Genomic DNA, 17,524 nt, shown 5'->3' on the forward strand with positions numbered 1-17,524 from the left:
CTATCATCATCATTATTATTATTATGTTCCAAATACAATAAGGTAAAATAGAATAACATTTAGAATAAAGGACAAGAAAACAAATTTGAACATACATGATGAATGACAAACATTTAAAAGCGAAGAGAGAGAGACAGAAAAAATACTATTTTTGGTTGATGTTGCATTATTTTGATTTCTTTTTTGTATTTGAACGAACTCTTTGGTAAACATTAAGAATAAAAAGAAAAAAACGAAAATTTTACAATTTTTATAATCGAAAATAAATTCTCTGTGTTTTCATGTGTGTGTGTGTGTGTGTGGTATGGTGTATATAATTTGGAAACAAAAGAATAGAATTATTGACATGGTAAAGAAAAGTATGATGAGAAAAAAATTCCAATGAAAAAAAAACATTCAGAAAAGCAAGGAAAATATTTTAAAGCAAATATGATTACGATATGAATGATAATAAACAAAATGAGAAAAAGAATATGACATAACAGGAGATGGCTATGATATTTGAAATGTTTGTCTGGTGTTCAGATGTTAAAATATTCCAAATATGAACAAATCGATTATAATGATCATCATGAATAGTCATCGCAAACAAAATGATGGCGATTATGGTAACAACTGTCTTGCTGGTGATTTGTAAGATTTTTTTTTGTGTAATACCTTAACATTTATGATTATGATTATAGATAATGATGGTGACGATCAACTGTGAAAATTATGAGGGCGTCATAATCAAGCCAATGATGATGGCCATGGTGATGATTACTGTTGTTGTTGTTGTTGTTGATCAGAGGTTGATGTTGTAGGTTGAAACATTCCAATCAATTTATTCGTACTGCCCGATGGTATCACTCGATCTGGTGTATCATCATCATCTGTTTGTCCGCTATTTGGTTCGAAAACTTTTTTCATATTATTCACCATTGATTGGCCATTTGATACAGAACCTCGACGTCCATCACCATCAATGCCTTGTGCTTTTTTCTCGAATTTTTCGATCAAACGAGTAGTTTTTGATGGTATCATATTCTTTCCATTCATTTCATTTTCTTTGGCACGTTTTTCGAATTCTATAATAATACGATTCGGTTCGTAGCTATTGGTCTCGATTTCAGATTCCATTTTATATTCCTCAAGTATTCTTTGCTGATGTCGGCTCAAAAAGAATTGATCGTGAATATTTTTTTTAATATTTACTTCGCTGTCGGCAGAAAAACAGCATGAATTTTCGCCATACAATCAATCTGTTACGTCAAATCGAATGTAAATTTTTTTTGCGTTTTTATTCAACTAATAGTTTCATAAAAAAAACTCAGTGAAAATTCTTTTTTAGAATCTTTTTTTCTTACCACTATTATTATATTATATTTCTTCGATGGCAACTCTTTCTTTTTTTCTGATATATTTTTTTGTCAATACTCTGTTTTTGATGTTTTTGAATGAAAATGGTGTTGATAGAATCTGCTGCAAAGTAACTAGAGAAAAAAAATAAAAATAAAATCGTGAGACCGATAACAATAACAAAAAAAAAGAAACGATGAAATAATTCGATTATATATTATTGGCAAGCGAATAAAACGAAACTAATGAAGCAGTCATTCAAGTCATTCAGTCAGTCAGCAAGCTAGGCCCAGGCAACGGTTAATGTTTATGTGTGTGCGATATTAGATCCAAACTATAGATAATGTTGTTGTTGTTGTTGTTGTTGCTGATACTTGTTATTTATTTTTCAATATTAAAATTTCGTTTTTTTCTACCTTATAGTTCAATATTATTTATATCACTAATAGTTAACTTGATTTTCACGGGAATATTCCAATGCATCTGCTTGATGATGATTGTATACCGTGATAAGAAGAAGAAAAGTACCTTGGTGAAAAACAACAACCAGATCAGGAATTTGAATAATTGATGGATACAAAATGGAAAAAGTGCTGAATTAATGAATGAATAATAATCTGTCGTCGGTATTCGGGTTCAATTTATTGTCTGGTACAATAGAAAATTTCAAATGTAGGCCACAAACAAGAAAATCAAATCTGTGAGTAAATAGACAAACAAATACAAAGATTAAAGTTAGATTCAATGGAAATGAAAATAGAAAGTATGTAGATAAATAAATGAAACAAAAAATAAAGAATACGGGCGCAGATGGTGACACAAGATGATGATTAAGAAATGAGAAAAAAAAACCGTATTTCAAAATCAAACATTGTAGAAAAACTTTTTTTTTTCTCATTCCTTAGGAAAAACATTAGAACAGAATTGTATGTATACATAAATTGAAAATGAGAAAAAACCATCATATAAACAAAACGAAGCAATGTATATTGTCTTTATTATATAAAATTTTCAATGTTGGCTTCACTCATCACATTTTTTTCCTTTTATGTTAAGTTTTTTCTGTGTTTATTCATGCAATGAAAATAACAAAATCATCATCATCATATTTTGGATAAAATTAGCATCAAAAATGATAAAAGTGATTATGACGATGAAAAATACTAAAAAAAAAAAAAACATAAAATGAACTGAAAAAACTAACAAATCCAATTGGATTGATAGATTGGATTTGAAGGACCGTTTTTCTCTGGTCCACACTATACACTAAAAAGAATTGTGAAAAAAAACAAGAAAATTTTCAGCTGCATAAGAAAAACTGAATTAAGATAAAGGAAAGCCTTATGGCTGCTTGAGAAAAAATTCGTGGTTGATATTCTATTTACATTATATTGATATTATATTTACATTTGATATTAATGATTAAAATAACAAAAAAAATGCTTTTGCTAATAGCATCGAAATATTTTTTTTTGTTTCATAGTCCACAAACAGGTTCTGAGAACTGAATAGAAAAAAACACAAACTGCCACTGCCAATAATGGCTTTGTTAATAATCACATACACACAGACATAAGTCTACTGTATAGCAGATTTTTATTCACTGATTTCAATATTGCACCATTATTAAATTAGGTAACAGTAGAAACAAAGTGGAAAAACTCTGAAAAACAACAACAAAAAAAATTAATATCTTTTTTGTCGTATTGCTTTTATGATTAAACCTTCAAAAAAAAGTGTGTGTGGGGTTATCATGGAGAAAAAACCAAAAAAAAAAATCTCCAATCTAAGAAATAAAAATGCAAATTAAATGAAATGTGAAAGGGAAAAATTTTCATCATCATTATTCAACATCATCAAGGTTTTATTTTTCCCTTTTTTATTCATTATCTCCATCTGATGATTATCATCATCATCATCATCATCTTCATTATCATTATTATTATTATAATCACAATTATTATATGCATTCAATATATAGTTTCATCTCCGATTCATCTAGTTTCATCAAAAAAAAAAAAAAAAAAAAAAAAAAAAAAAATTCGACACCAGCAACATAGTATGTATGGTAAAAAAAAATTTAAATATTTTGTGCTACAATTCTTTTCATTATTGTTGTCGTATGAAATGAAACACACTTGGATATTATTTCAGCGGTATTCAATGTCAGAAAAAAACGGCAACATAATATAGTGAATCTAAGATGATAAAGTTTTCAAGCGTTGGATCATTCAAAGATTTTTTGAAAATAAATTTTTTCTGGTATGGCAAACCAGAAATGCTCGAATTCGATTTTTATGATCATAGCAATAAAAATGATATTTCGATTTTTTTTTCATTAATGTCCCGAACAACAAGAAAAACCACAATCACAAGAATCATCATAATAATGATAGTTAATGGATTGTTCATTCAATAATTCAAAAATAAAGACCAACGATTGATGTTAACATTACAATGTAATGACAATAAGAACAAGAAAAAATGGCCTTGGAATTCCTTTGTGATTTATATAATATTCAAACAAAAAAAAAAAAAACATTCAAGCATGAAGTGAAAAAAAATCATGTGATGATGATTCTATTCATGGAATAGTTAGCTGAACATTTAGCTCATTTTGTTTGGGGTAATATTAAATACAATCAAGAATGAACTCGAATAATGATGATGATTCTAGTTAGATTTAATAGACATTATTATTCTAATGACCAAAATGTCGTTATGACAAGTTTATATTCTAATTTTTGTGCATGAAAAAAATTCAAGATGAACTTTTTCATCTGTTGATTTGCATTATCGATTTTTTTTCAAATGAATGAATTAATGGACCATTGAAAATAAGCGGAATGACTTTTTTTATCTGGTAAAATGAAAAAAATAATTTTAAACAAAATAACCGAATTATGATTACGTCTGAGATTAATGTGTGATTTTCTCTATCAATGATCTATTTAATTGCTCGATTCAGTAGTATTTACTTAAAAGCAGCACAATCATCAAAATATGTTTGAAAATCAGATCATCAGAAAAATTCGTGTGAATCAAACAAAAAAAAATAAATAAATGAAAAAATGGCATTCAAATGTGTTCACAGATACATATACACATAAACGGTTATAAATCTTACTACCAGGATAAATACACCACATGATCCATCAAATATGATTATCAAATTGTGTTTCATTTCTTTTTGTATAAATATCAGTTATGAGATCCAAATTTCATTTTTGTTGTTGTTGTTGTTGTTGTTGCGATTTACCCAGTTTGAGCCCAGGATATTAAACGAAAACCCGGCATTATAACATAACTATCATAATCATCATTGTTGTCAAATATTAAAGCCTTTTTATTTTTGCTATTTCATTTATTATAGCTTTTTCTTGTTAGTAGAATGGTTTTTGGTTGTTTCATACACTTTTGTTGATTTTTTTTTTGCATTTTTGTTGTTATCGTTTTCTTCAGTTTCCGGGCTTGGAAATGAAATCCCATGACCTTCATTTAAAATCAAATGAAAAGGTTCAAAATTATCCACAAGACAAACACGTACATATAAATGATGATGATAATGAATTCAGAAGAAAAAAAACCGAACAGACATTGAAAATTCTTGCGAACAAATTCAACAAAGCCATGTGCATTTGTTTCACTAATGACTATCATGATAGTGGTAGTAGCATTATCATGAAGATGATAATCATAGCTGGAACCGTTTAAAATTTTTATTTTTCATCGTTTTCACTGTCCATTATTATTAAAATTGTTCATTTTCTATTTGCTTATTAATAAACAATTTTTATAAATGAAATATTTGGATATTTTAGCTGAAATCAACGATAAAAAGTGAAAAAATAACGATGTTGAATAAGTTATGTATGTCATTTGACCTTCATTTTCACATTTTCTTCGGATTGAGAATCAAGAATCATTGTGAAACAAATGAAAAAAGTTAAAAAGACCTTGATCCAACTGAAACGTAGAACGAAATAAAAAATAGGCAATAATTAGGGAATGCCGGTAAAATGTAAGCCATTATAATTGTTATAATTCTGTTCTTATTCATTTAAATGCTCATGTATATTTTAATCGACCAAAGTAGTAAAGAACTACAAGACAAAAAAAAAATAAAGACTCAGAATGAAAAACTCACATCATTAAAACGGATTGTACAAACGCCCACATTGTTAGAGATATTTTCTCCAGCTATTACACATTTCTTGCACGATTATAATAAAAAAAATACCAGAAGAAATGAATTTCGTAACACTCACACACCCAATTTAGTCGTTTTTTATTCTTTATAAACGATTTAAGGCTATGATTGTTATTATTACATGAACAATTGGATCCAATACATAAAGTCGACAAATAGTGGATAGTATTACGTAAAAATTTCAGTAACAATACAGGGGAACAGAAAAAACGAATCAATGAACAAAAGAAAAAAAACTATCTAGCCAAAAATTTGAGCCCTAACGATAGAATGACCACTTTTTAGATTTTTATTTCAAACACCAAAAAATTTGTGTTAAAATAATCTTTTAACATACAAAAAATCAAATTTCGATTGCTACGAATTGATAATCATTATAATGAAGAAAATAGTGGGAAAAACAAAACATCAAATAAGGCGTTAAATTGAAAACTTTGTACGGATATTACCATATATTTTCCATGGCAAGTATGAAAAAAATTCATGAAGCTCATCAGCCAAAAAAATACTGAATTTGAATTAAGAAAGACAATAATCATCGAAATTGATGATTTTGAAGATTGAACAAGAAAAAAGAAAGGAACAAAATCATGCACTACATCCTGAATCGAATGAACAATCTAACATGAAGACGATGATTTTAAGTGACACAAGAGAAATTGTAACAAGATCGGTGGGCGAATAAAAAAAAAACTTAGTAGTCGTCGTCGTCATCCAGTGTGTGCGTGCGTGTCTTAAGAATAATTTGTTCAATTGTTCCATGTTGATGGACAAGAATGAAATATTCGTGTTTCATTCGCTATACCACGAACACTTGCCATCAAATGTATAATTATGAATATCGTATTTTGTTCACATGGACACATACAAAGAACATGAAAACAACTGATTCGATATGTGCATAATAAAGGCAAACACTATTCATGAAATTTTTTAACATTCAAGCAAATATTATATATCAGGCCTTCCCAAACCGTGGTCCGCAATCCAGTACCGGTCCAAGAGAAAAATTTAAAAATTTTATTGACATAATTCTTAAAACGGAAATCAAAATTTCAAGTAAAATTTGGATTTTTCTTGACCAAAATGCTTTTCCGACCATTGTCCAATCACTAATTTGTATTATTTTTATGCTTTTTTTAAAAAAAGTGGTCTGTAGAAAAATTTTACTGCTAACACTGCTGAAAACGTTTGGGAAACGCTGTAATATATATGATACATTTTTACATTTACAATTTCATTCATTGTATTCATTTATATGACATAGTATATGTTAGAATATATTCATGATGCATATATGTTGTCAAACTTTAACTGTCATGATTTTTTATTATGAAATTTTTCTCAAACTTTTTCTTTATGAAAAAAAAATAATCAAATGCCGTATGAAGGACAAACGATTCGAAATAGCAAAAAATAAAAGTAAACCATTATTGAAAGAAATGAAAAATCAAAGAAATGATATTAATGTAGAATAGTCGATATATAGTATTATTATGAGAATGGCCAGTTAGATATTGAAAAAATGATAAAACAATAAAATGAAAATCATTGATCATATATGAATGTAATAATTACATCTACATTGATTCTGGGCAACAACATTAAATGACTTTGAATTAACTAGAATTCGTTTGTTTAGATTCCAATTTTTCATCAATTTTGCAGATGATTGAATACATAAAGATGATGGTATTGTTTACAAAATTAAAAAAAATGGCCTCAAACATCGATATTAAAATTGAAAAATTTCGATAAAGCAAAAAAAGTTTTCAAACTTCATATCTTAGATATATATTATTATATTATTCATCAGAAATATATGCATTTTTCGATGCCAAAATACTTCCGTAATGTTTTTGTTTTTCAATTCTGGAGTCATTTATACATGATATATTCACTGGAATTCGACTAGTAAAAACAAAATGACATTATCACAAAACATCATCACAATGATGATGATGATGACAAAGTCATTCGACCCTCTTTTATAAACAGTAGCCTAAAAATTGTTTTTCCAGCACTTTTTTCTTTTTCTGTTAGGCTAGTTTCCCAAACATCAAAACACATCGGATGACAATTTGAATTTCATTTTCAACTTAACTTGCTTACATTCTTAAGATTGTGTATGTGTCAATGTTTGTTTGAGTTCAAAAAGATATTATTTTTTTTCCTCCCAATTTTCAGGATCAAATGATGGAAAAAAACAAAGAAAAAGCAACTGGAAAAAAAACATTTGGAATGACATACAAAGAATCACAACAATGGAATAGGAAAAAACGACATTCAAAACGATAAAAAACATGGGGAGAAGAATGTCGTTTATTCATTTTGAAAACGATCAACAATGCGAAAAATAGGATGGAAAAAAATGAAAACGCCAATGTAAAGAAAAAAAACAACAATAAAACGATGTAACAAAAAAGTGGGTCTTTTATTATTGAAACTGAAGCGAGAGAGAAAGAAAAAACAAAAAAAAACACAAGAAAATGAATGAAAAAAAGATGAAACAATTCAAAATGAAATTGATAGATTCTTGAACCGAAAAATTGTTTAGCACACACACATGCACACACACAAATGATTCCGGAAAGGAATTCTGCCCAAAGCTTATACGGAGAGATAAAGAGAGAATGAAATAAAAGTAAAAAGGATGGACAATTTCAATCAAATTATTCTATTTTGTTTTTTTTTGCTAAGTATATTTTTAAATTAAATTGATGATTGATATTCTATTAAGCTTCGATTCTTGTTACGTAAAAACAAGTGAAGTGTTTTATAACATCATAATTCATGATTCGAATCAATGTTAGGTTATTTCATTTGCCGTATTTGCGCCGATACAAACATACTACGCAAAAAAGGTGCATTTGTTTGTAAAAACGAGGTTAACCCGCGGGATATCGGCGCATAAATACGGTATATTCTGCATACTGAGTATAAAAACAACGATCAAGAACAAAACCAATGAAACAATAAAATGACATAGAAATTGAACATTTCAATCTTTATATTTGATTTGCTTGCTTACATTACCGTGGAAAACATGAAAATAATCACAAAATGAAATAAAAAATTCGATGATTTAAAAAAAATCCTTTTCACGATCAGGTTCACAAATTTGCACAATGAATATGAATTGTAATACAACAGTTGTTTGATACAAAAGATACAAAATTATCAAGAAAAAAATCAGTATCAAAATCGATATTCGATACTAGTTTTATGTTGTTGGATACGGTGTTTATAATTTAATGCTCGACGATGAAATGAATCAGAAAAATGCTTTGATAGAACAAATTTACTCAAATCGTTAAAATTTGATGACGAATTGAATGTAAAAAATGTTGTTGCCATTGATGACAGTCATAAAATTTACAAACAAAATGTTTTTCATATGAATATTACACTGTGTGTGTGTGTCTGTCTGTGTGTATGTTGATATATTGATGATCTTATCATCATATGACACTGACGGAAGGATATGATACATTACATTGAATGATACGCCTGTCAATATGTATGTGGTAATAATGTTGAAATGTTGAGGAAGCAAATATAACGGATTACTTAACCGCTTGTTGTTGTTTTTTTTTGTTTATTATGATGTTGCAGCTTTTTTACATTCGATGGCAAGCAACAAGTTTTTGGCAATCAATCCATTCATTTATAGAAGACGATATTATGAATCATATCATATCAAATCAAATATATATAATTTTATTTGATAATAAAGTGTCGAAATGAGAACCAAGAAAAAATATTAAAATGTTCGAAAATAAAATTTTTTCAATATGTCAGGTTTGAATCGATGTAAAAGCCAAATGAATATTATCCTTGAACAATCAATATTGGAAAAAATATTAAACTGAAAATTGACAAGGAGAAACGAAATATACTATCTACTGTTTATTTTTCATTTTGATAAAAATGATTTATCTTTAAATCATTTCATTTCATTTTATTCATCCTTTATATATTCTACATTCTTGGAATTGAACCAAAAATGAATTTTTTTTATGTTGTTGTTTTTCATGTTTCTATCAACAAAAGTTTTTGGTTTGATGAGCAATACAGAAAATCGAAAACAGAAAAAAATAAGAAAAGAAAATTTTAGTTGCCCAAAAGATGATGGCCTAGCATCCGTTTGAATGGCCAAAGACCATGTTAAGTCAATTTTACGCTTATGCACTTCATCATATTGGCACGAAATGTTTTATTTTTCTTTTTTTCTACTGTTTTTTCATCTGTATCTTAATTTTGTACATCTAACATTCACATTTTATTCTCCATTCCGGTTCTTTCGATACGGAAACTTTACCCAGAATGAAATATATTTTTTTTCTTTTTATTTCTTGGTTTGTCGAAGCTAAAATCATACAAGCCAGATGTTATAATTTGATCATCATTGTCGACAACAACAAAAATGAAAAACACTGTATAAGAAAGGAAAAAAAATCAAAAATTGCTAATAACTTTCTCGCATTGATTGGCTTGATTACCCGTCATTTTAACAATCTATATGTGAAAAAAAACAAAGAAAAAAATACATACTGTGATATATTGCAATGAAAAAAAAATTAATATCTTGAATAGGAAAGAAAATAATCAAAAGAATCAAACAATGACCTAGTGAATGATGTTAGCAATAATTTTTATTTTTCATTATTGCTTCATCATTTATATGTTGGTTATTAGATGAGAATATTTTTTTTTCTATGACTATCATCATCGACGTATTTGATGTCCATGATGATGATTATGATTATGATGATAAAAATGTGAATATAAATGAAAAATGATCAAAAACAGACCAGTGAAAAAAAATCTATCCACCAAAAAAAAACAAGGAACAAGGAAATTTTCCCTTCATAATTTTTTTTCGTGGAAATGGAATACGTTGTCATCGTCAAAAAATGAGAATTTTTTTTCTCTTTTTTTTTGCTATATTTGTTTGTTAGTTTGCTTGTTTCAACAGAAAGAATCCAGAAAAGATTCAATGACAGCCACAGGAACACATAAGTCAAATATTGAGCTCATCATCATCAACAATAAATAACGCTATGTTATGGTTATTTCGTAAGGAAGATTAATTTTTATTATAAGTCAACAACAAACAATTCGATAGAATCATAAATCAATAAAAAAACGAACGAATAGAAAAATAAATATACACAAACATAACACGAATTATGATTATTGATTACAATATGTTTTTGGTTATTGTCAATGAATTCAATCAATTATAAACCAATGGAGAATCATATATACACTATATGATTTTAGAAGACTAAAAATCCAAAATGATGAATATAGATGAAATAATAATCATCATCAAATATATATTAGATGAATCAACAAATGATAAATATTTAACATGTCATATAACTAATAGAAATATTTGCTGCACTATCCAGAAAATTGGTTTATATGGATTTATTATACTTGATTTTTCTGGTTCTCATAATTTACTCTATGCCATTAGTATGCTAAACAAAAATGAATCTAAATCTATTTATTTTTACTAATAAACACAGGAAAAACATATATGTTTATCTATGCAATGTCAAATCGCCGTAATTTTATCAGTGTAATTCACTGGTCGTCAATTATCAATTCAGTAATACTATACCTAATGTGTTTCGAATAAAAGATTTTTTTTTTGCTTGTTTCTATTTTTGACACTGTCATGTGAGCCAAACTATATCGATTGATATGATCGTATGATCATCTTTTTTTTCATATTTGATCAATTTCATCCAAAACATGGCCATAACAAATGACGTATGGACCACAACACATCAAATCATAGAATAAATATGACCAAAAGAAAAAATGCAGAGAAATATGATCGGAGAAAAAAAGATAATTCCAGTGAATCAAAGCAGCAATATGAGAAAAAATAAATAAAATTCCATTCGTTTGAATCAAATCGATCGGTATTTGGTATGAAACGATTTTCATTTTCTTTTTTAAGTCGTCAATGTCCATTGATCTTAAATTGTAATCGAAAAGCTTCAACCTTTTTTTCTGATTAAAAATTCTTGGTATATGTGAATGTGACAAAATTCTGAAATTCTTTATTGTGCCAAATGGGAACATATATATTCGAGAATGATGAACATAAAAATGAATTTTTTTCATCTTATCATACTTATACACACAAAGAGAATTTTTTGTATGCGTGTATCAGCGAAATCGGAATATAAGAGAGGAATTTCGAATAAGTATCGAAAAGCAATCAGAAAGAAAAAAAATTCATTGAACATATAATGAAAAAGAATTCTGCAAATAAAGTAAAAAAAAGCAACAAAAAAACGATACGTAGAAAATGACCATGACAAGATGGACATAAAATTCAATGATATTGAAATGATGATGATGAGAATTGAGTTTGAATTAGAAAAAAATTCCATCCATAATCGAATCGAAATAAAAGCAAAAAAAAAAGAATATCGCAATATGTTTGTGTGAAACTTTTTTCAAAATGAATTAAAAATGCATAACCGATCGGAATGAACAAAAAAAGTGAAACTTTATGCATGAATGATGAAAAAAAAGGTTTCAACGATTTGAATGGAAACCAAACATTGATTTCCTTTTCCATGACAAAAGAAGATGAAAAAAAGAAATGAAACCAAGAAAGTTGAAGCCATCATCATGTCACAACCAACAACAACCTTAAGCCAATGGTCGAGAATTTTTTTCCAATTATTCTTCTCGTCATTCTATTCAATTTTAGAATTCGTTTGGTTTTTCACATAATCAATGCGTTGTCATCGATACGTTAAAAGTTGTCAGAATAAATAAAATTCTAAAATGAAAAAAAATGAATTTCACACAGACACACACACAATTCCTCAATACAATTTGTCGTAGCCATTTTTGTTGTTGTTGCTGTTTCAAATGTAAAAACGGTCCAATTGTAAGGGTAAAAAAAGGGAAAACGAGAAAAAAATTCCCATTTGAATTCAATAAAATGGGGTTAAAATTTTTTTTTTCATTTATAGGGAAAAAAGTGTGACTAGAGAATAAGCAAAAAATGGTTCGTAACACGAATGAATTTGCCCGATACTGGAGAAAAAATTCCAGAGAACATTATTAGCAATGAGGTTTGGCAATGAAAAATAAACAATCATTCGATGAATATGAATTGCCAACCATTAATTGGTGGATTTGGTTTTCAAGGTTCATTGATTAAATGTTATTGGTTACTTGTTTCCATGAACAATGAATCGGGCCATTTAATCATAAAAAAAACAAACAAATATTTCGAAAGAAGATAAAAGCAAATAACAATAAAAAAAATGGAAACACAAAAAAAAACAAACTATGGTCAAATAGAGAATTCAATCAAGTAAACGAAAACAATTCATTAGAATTGAGATTCATAAAAAAGTAGCTACAGAATTTTTTCAAAAATACAAACGATACAAAAATAGAATGATGGACTCTTATTGTTTTACTATGTAGTGAGTACTCTATTTACGAACAATTGCGTTCAAGAAGAATATTCGTAATTCGAATTTGTTGTTAAGTCGAATTTATAACATTTTAATGAATATAATCTACAGAATCAGCTTCTATTCACTTTTATAAAATCAATTTGAATGAATGATAGATTTTCGCATATGTGTGTTTCATATAAACTGAGCAAAAAAAATTTTAATTTTTAATGCAAAGTTGAAATTCAGCAATTTCATCATTTACGATAATTTATCAGTTTATTTGACTACTAAAAAATCATCATTAGTTGATTCTACATTCTTTTTTTGGTTGGAAAAATTTCAGAATTTCAAATTTAAAAATTTTTTTTGCTAAAATTTTGCTCGTAAGTCCGAATATTACGAATATTCATATGTCGAGTACCCACTGTATCCATATACACACATACATCAAATTAATCATAGAAAAAATCATGAATCATAACCGGATACGTAAACTAGCTTTTAACATTTTTCAATTCATTAGGAATGAGACAAAAAAACATTGGCTGATAATTTGATATATATGAATGGTAACACAAACCGATAACATAAATAAATGACAAAATCACAGATATAATCATATGACAAGAATCAGAACTATTTCCAAGAACTTTAAATCGAAATGGGAAAAAAATCCAGAATAGAAAACAACTAAAACACCAACTTTAATGATATATACAATCTATGATCGTAGATCTAAAAAAAACAAACTTAAACTTCAAGCAAAGAAAAAAAAATTGTCATTTGAAGAATAAATGTACGAATTTCTTTTTCTGTTTTTTCGCCGAATTTTATTTTATTTTTTGTTTGTTTTGAAAAATAAAAACAAAAACAGGATCATCACTGTTATTGTTGCGAAAAAAGACATATAGAACTATAACCAAATCGATTTAAGAAGAATCCTTTACAACGAAAAAATAGTATATGCAAAAGTTATTCTAATTACTTCTCTATTGCAATGGATGGGTTGAAAATTATTCTTGGAAACAAACAAACAAAAAAAAAAAATTCGTTCAACAAAGATTAGCGACAAAATGGCGATGATAAGGAACAAATAGAGAAAAACTACACTTTGTTACTGTGTAATAAATCAAATGGAAATGAATTTTTTTTTCTTTTTTACGTTCAAAACAATAAAGGACGCAATAATAATGAATTATTATCTTGGCTCATTTCCGATACAAACAAACAACAACAACAACAACTAATGACAAATTGAAAGCACGAATTCATCATTCATTTTTTTTTTGGACCTCAATGATTACAAACAGCTTTTTTCTATAATGATTTTTTTCTGGCGTTCATACTCACGAAGAACAAATATAATCGAATAGAATGTGAATCAATGAATGAAATTATCGATGTCAGAAAAGAAAATTAAATTCTAAACCTTAAAAAGTTTTGATCATTTTCCTTTGGTTATTGATGAATTGTCTGCAAGAATATTGTTTTTTTTTGTTTGGCAAAAATTGATTTCGATTTTTTTATCTCATTTTTCATTGATTCTATTGACCGTAAGAAAAAGAATCAAACTTGATTGAAATATTAGATCAAACAAGAAAACATGGTAAAAAAAAAGAAAATCGAAAGGAAAACAGAATCAGAGACAACAAAATTCTTTTCTTCTTGTTGTCTTTTTTTTCAGTGATTTTGTGATTTCATCTTTTTACAACTATAGTCAAGCTAATATTTTTCTGTTGCTGTTGTTATTTCAGAAGTTATAGTCGACAGCTACAGTAAAAATAAATGTTTTGTTCAGTTTGTGTACATGTGTGCGTATGAATGAAAAAAAATGCTGTTTATGATAAAAGCAATGCTTACTATTGACAAACAAAAATGACAAGAATAACCAATGTGACAATGTTTTTAGTAACAAAAAAAACCATCAATGGGCAAAATAAATAAAGTAAACAAAATTACATATAGTTTTACTATATCCAACCACTATGATCATATCACACAGAAAAAAAGTGAAAAAAAACAGCTTCGAAATGAATAAAGCGATTATGTACATAGAAAATGAATTTGGTAGTTTCATGACAGAATATATCTATTTAAACACAGATTTTTTGAAAAGCTAATTTTTACTTTTTCACAAAGTATTTGTTTTTATAACCAAGTTTCCATTTATTCATTCATTCATTGAATAGACTTTTTTTTTGCTGTTGATATTGAATAGATGAATAGTTTTGGTGATAATTGTTCTATGTTTTTTTTGTATATTCTATGTCAAAGATAATGATAAATACAGAAACATAGACATGAACGATAAAAAACGACAAAAAAAAGAACGTTAATTGACTTTTTTTTGGGCACCAACCACTATTTTTTCTATATGTAATGTTTATGTATGAGTTTTTATTTTGTCTATTACAAGTCTGATTCTAAATGTCAGACCCACTGGTTAGATTCAACCCAAAGACCAAAATTGATGACAATAACATGAATGATAGTGTTTTTTGTTTGAATTTTTTGTTATACTGTTGAGCTAAGATTCTCAAAGGAATTCATACACACACACACACACACCTGATGATGATGATGTTGATCACATGGATTTAATATTCATAAGAATAAAAAAGAATATAAACAGGATTGAAAAAGATACTTGAAAAGAGATTATGTTATTCCAAGAAAAATTTTCAAAAGATGGATCATTCAAGAGAAAGAGAAAAAAATGAATCAAATTCCAAACGGCAATCACAATCTTGATATTCATTATTCATCTTGGGTATTTTTTTTCACTTTTTTCTTTTAAATAAGAATCGTATTTGAAATTCGAATCAAACACAATCACACAAACCAATCATAGAATTTCCAATTGACTCAAAATGAAAAAGAATGATAAAAAAAAATCGTTTCGAAACAAGAAAAAAAGTAGAAAAAAATTTCTCAATGCCACAAATGAAATAAATTCATTACATGAATGACATTCTGAATCAATTCTATTTCATTCTTTACTAAATATATGTGTGTCTAATGATGATATTGAGAAAAAAAACGAATCATTAGAACAAGAATAAAAGCATTTTCTGAAATAAAAAATGATGAAATGAATTTGGAAATGATGCCGAAACAAATGCTTGCCGAATTTCAAACAAAAGACTCAATTTCAACCGAATAGCCAATATGAGAATTCTAAAAAACGAGGATACCAATCAGAAGAAAATAACCCGTCATTCTCTGGTGACGAAATGTCTCGATAATATAATAACGAAAAAAAAACAAATAATGAAAAAAACTTAACCATCATACTAATGAAAATACTTGAAGATTTAATGGAACAATCGAAAATTATCTAAAGAAATGAAATAAAACATTTTGATTCTTATAGAACAATCTCATTCTAATAGTTTAGCATTTATTTCCAAGTTTTCAATCACAATTCACTAACTTATTTATTCAGTCATTTGATGATACGATTGTAGTTGATTTTATCAAGAAAAAATAAAAATCCGAAAAGATTAAACAATTCCAAAAATTATTTCTTCTTATACAATAATTTAAGCGCATGCACAGGAAACTGACAACCTTGAATGATTTTATTCGAGTAAAAAAAAACCATTAATGATGGACAGACATGAATAACTCTCAAAAGTGTCAACAATGTCAATGTTAATAAAAAAAAAGAAGATACAAATATAGCAACCAAAAAAAAAGAAAAGTGTGATGAAAACTTTTTTCTGTTAACAAACATAAATATTCGAAATTATTATGATGATGACGACAATCATGATGGTAATGAAAAAAGACAACAGCAATGGTAATAGAAAATCTTATAAATTATGATGAAATATTATAACATAAAATCACAAATAAACATTTACCATTTATAATATATTGATGATGATAATGAATAGACAAATATGATATTTACCAATATGATTTAGTCATTCCATTCAATCAGGTCAAAAGCAAATATTCATGGAAAATGAAGATATTGATGTTGAAACAAGACACCGTACAAATTGATAGTTATTTTTATTTTTATTATCATTATTATGAGTACGTAAACAAATTCTGGAACAATAAATAAACAATTATTTTCATGAAAGAATAACAATTCTGTTGAATAAAAAGCGATGATGATATTGACCACGGTCAATCAAATCCAAAGAGAATAAAAACTACAAAAACAAAAATAAAAACCAACAAAACAAAAATATCACCCAAATGGTCATTGATCCAATCATTTTGAAAACTTGTAAAGCTTAAAAAAAGACCCTCAAACAAAGAACCTTGGACGAAAAAAATGGAGTGCTAAACAAGCATGGTTCTTTGCAAAGCAACAGAAAAATTGGCAATTTTTTTTATTTTGGAAAATAATCTGCTTATTATCAATTTCATCAGAATCATGATCATCATCAGTCCTAATAATTTCCAAATGGATGATTGAATCAAATGATAGAAAAATCCAACCATCGCCAAATAAAAACAAAACAAACAGCAATGACCATTGAAATCATGAAAGCATCCAAACAAAATACGA

The 17,524-nt window shown here is 27.3% G+C and overlaps 1 protein-coding gene across 9 annotated transcripts in view; it reads right to left on the minus strand.

The window, feature by feature from the left end:
* Nucleotides 1-17,524, minus strand: part of LOC124492380 (uncharacterized) — a 24,657-nt gene continuing 7,133 nt past the window's right edge. For 3 of the 9 annotated variants that reach the window (XM_075735276.1, XM_075735280.1, XM_075735277.1), the window contains 3 exons: nt 1,867-2,036; nt 1,347-1,472; nt 1-1,287 (listed from right to left, as the gene is read on the minus strand). In XM_075735276.1, coding sequence (XP_075591391.1) covers nt 760-1,119 — 360 coding nt within the window. In that variant the 5' untranslated portion in view covers nt 1,120-1,287; nt 1,347-1,472; nt 1,867-2,036 and the 3' untranslated portion in view covers nt 1-759. Of the gene's footprint in view, nt 1,288-1,346; nt 1,473-1,754; nt 2,037-8,579; nt 8,878-17,524 lie in introns of those variants that run through there. The other 6 variants (XM_075735282.1, XM_075735281.1, XM_075735279.1 and 3 more) reach the window with 5 other exon arrangements.

Source organism: Dermatophagoides farinae, chromosome 1, assembly GCF_024713945.1.
Source record: "Dermatophagoides farinae isolate YC_2012a chromosome 1, ASM2471394v1, whole genome shotgun sequence".
Taxonomy (NCBI): Eukaryota; Metazoa; Arthropoda; class Arachnida; order Sarcoptiformes; family Pyroglyphidae; genus Dermatophagoides; species Dermatophagoides farinae.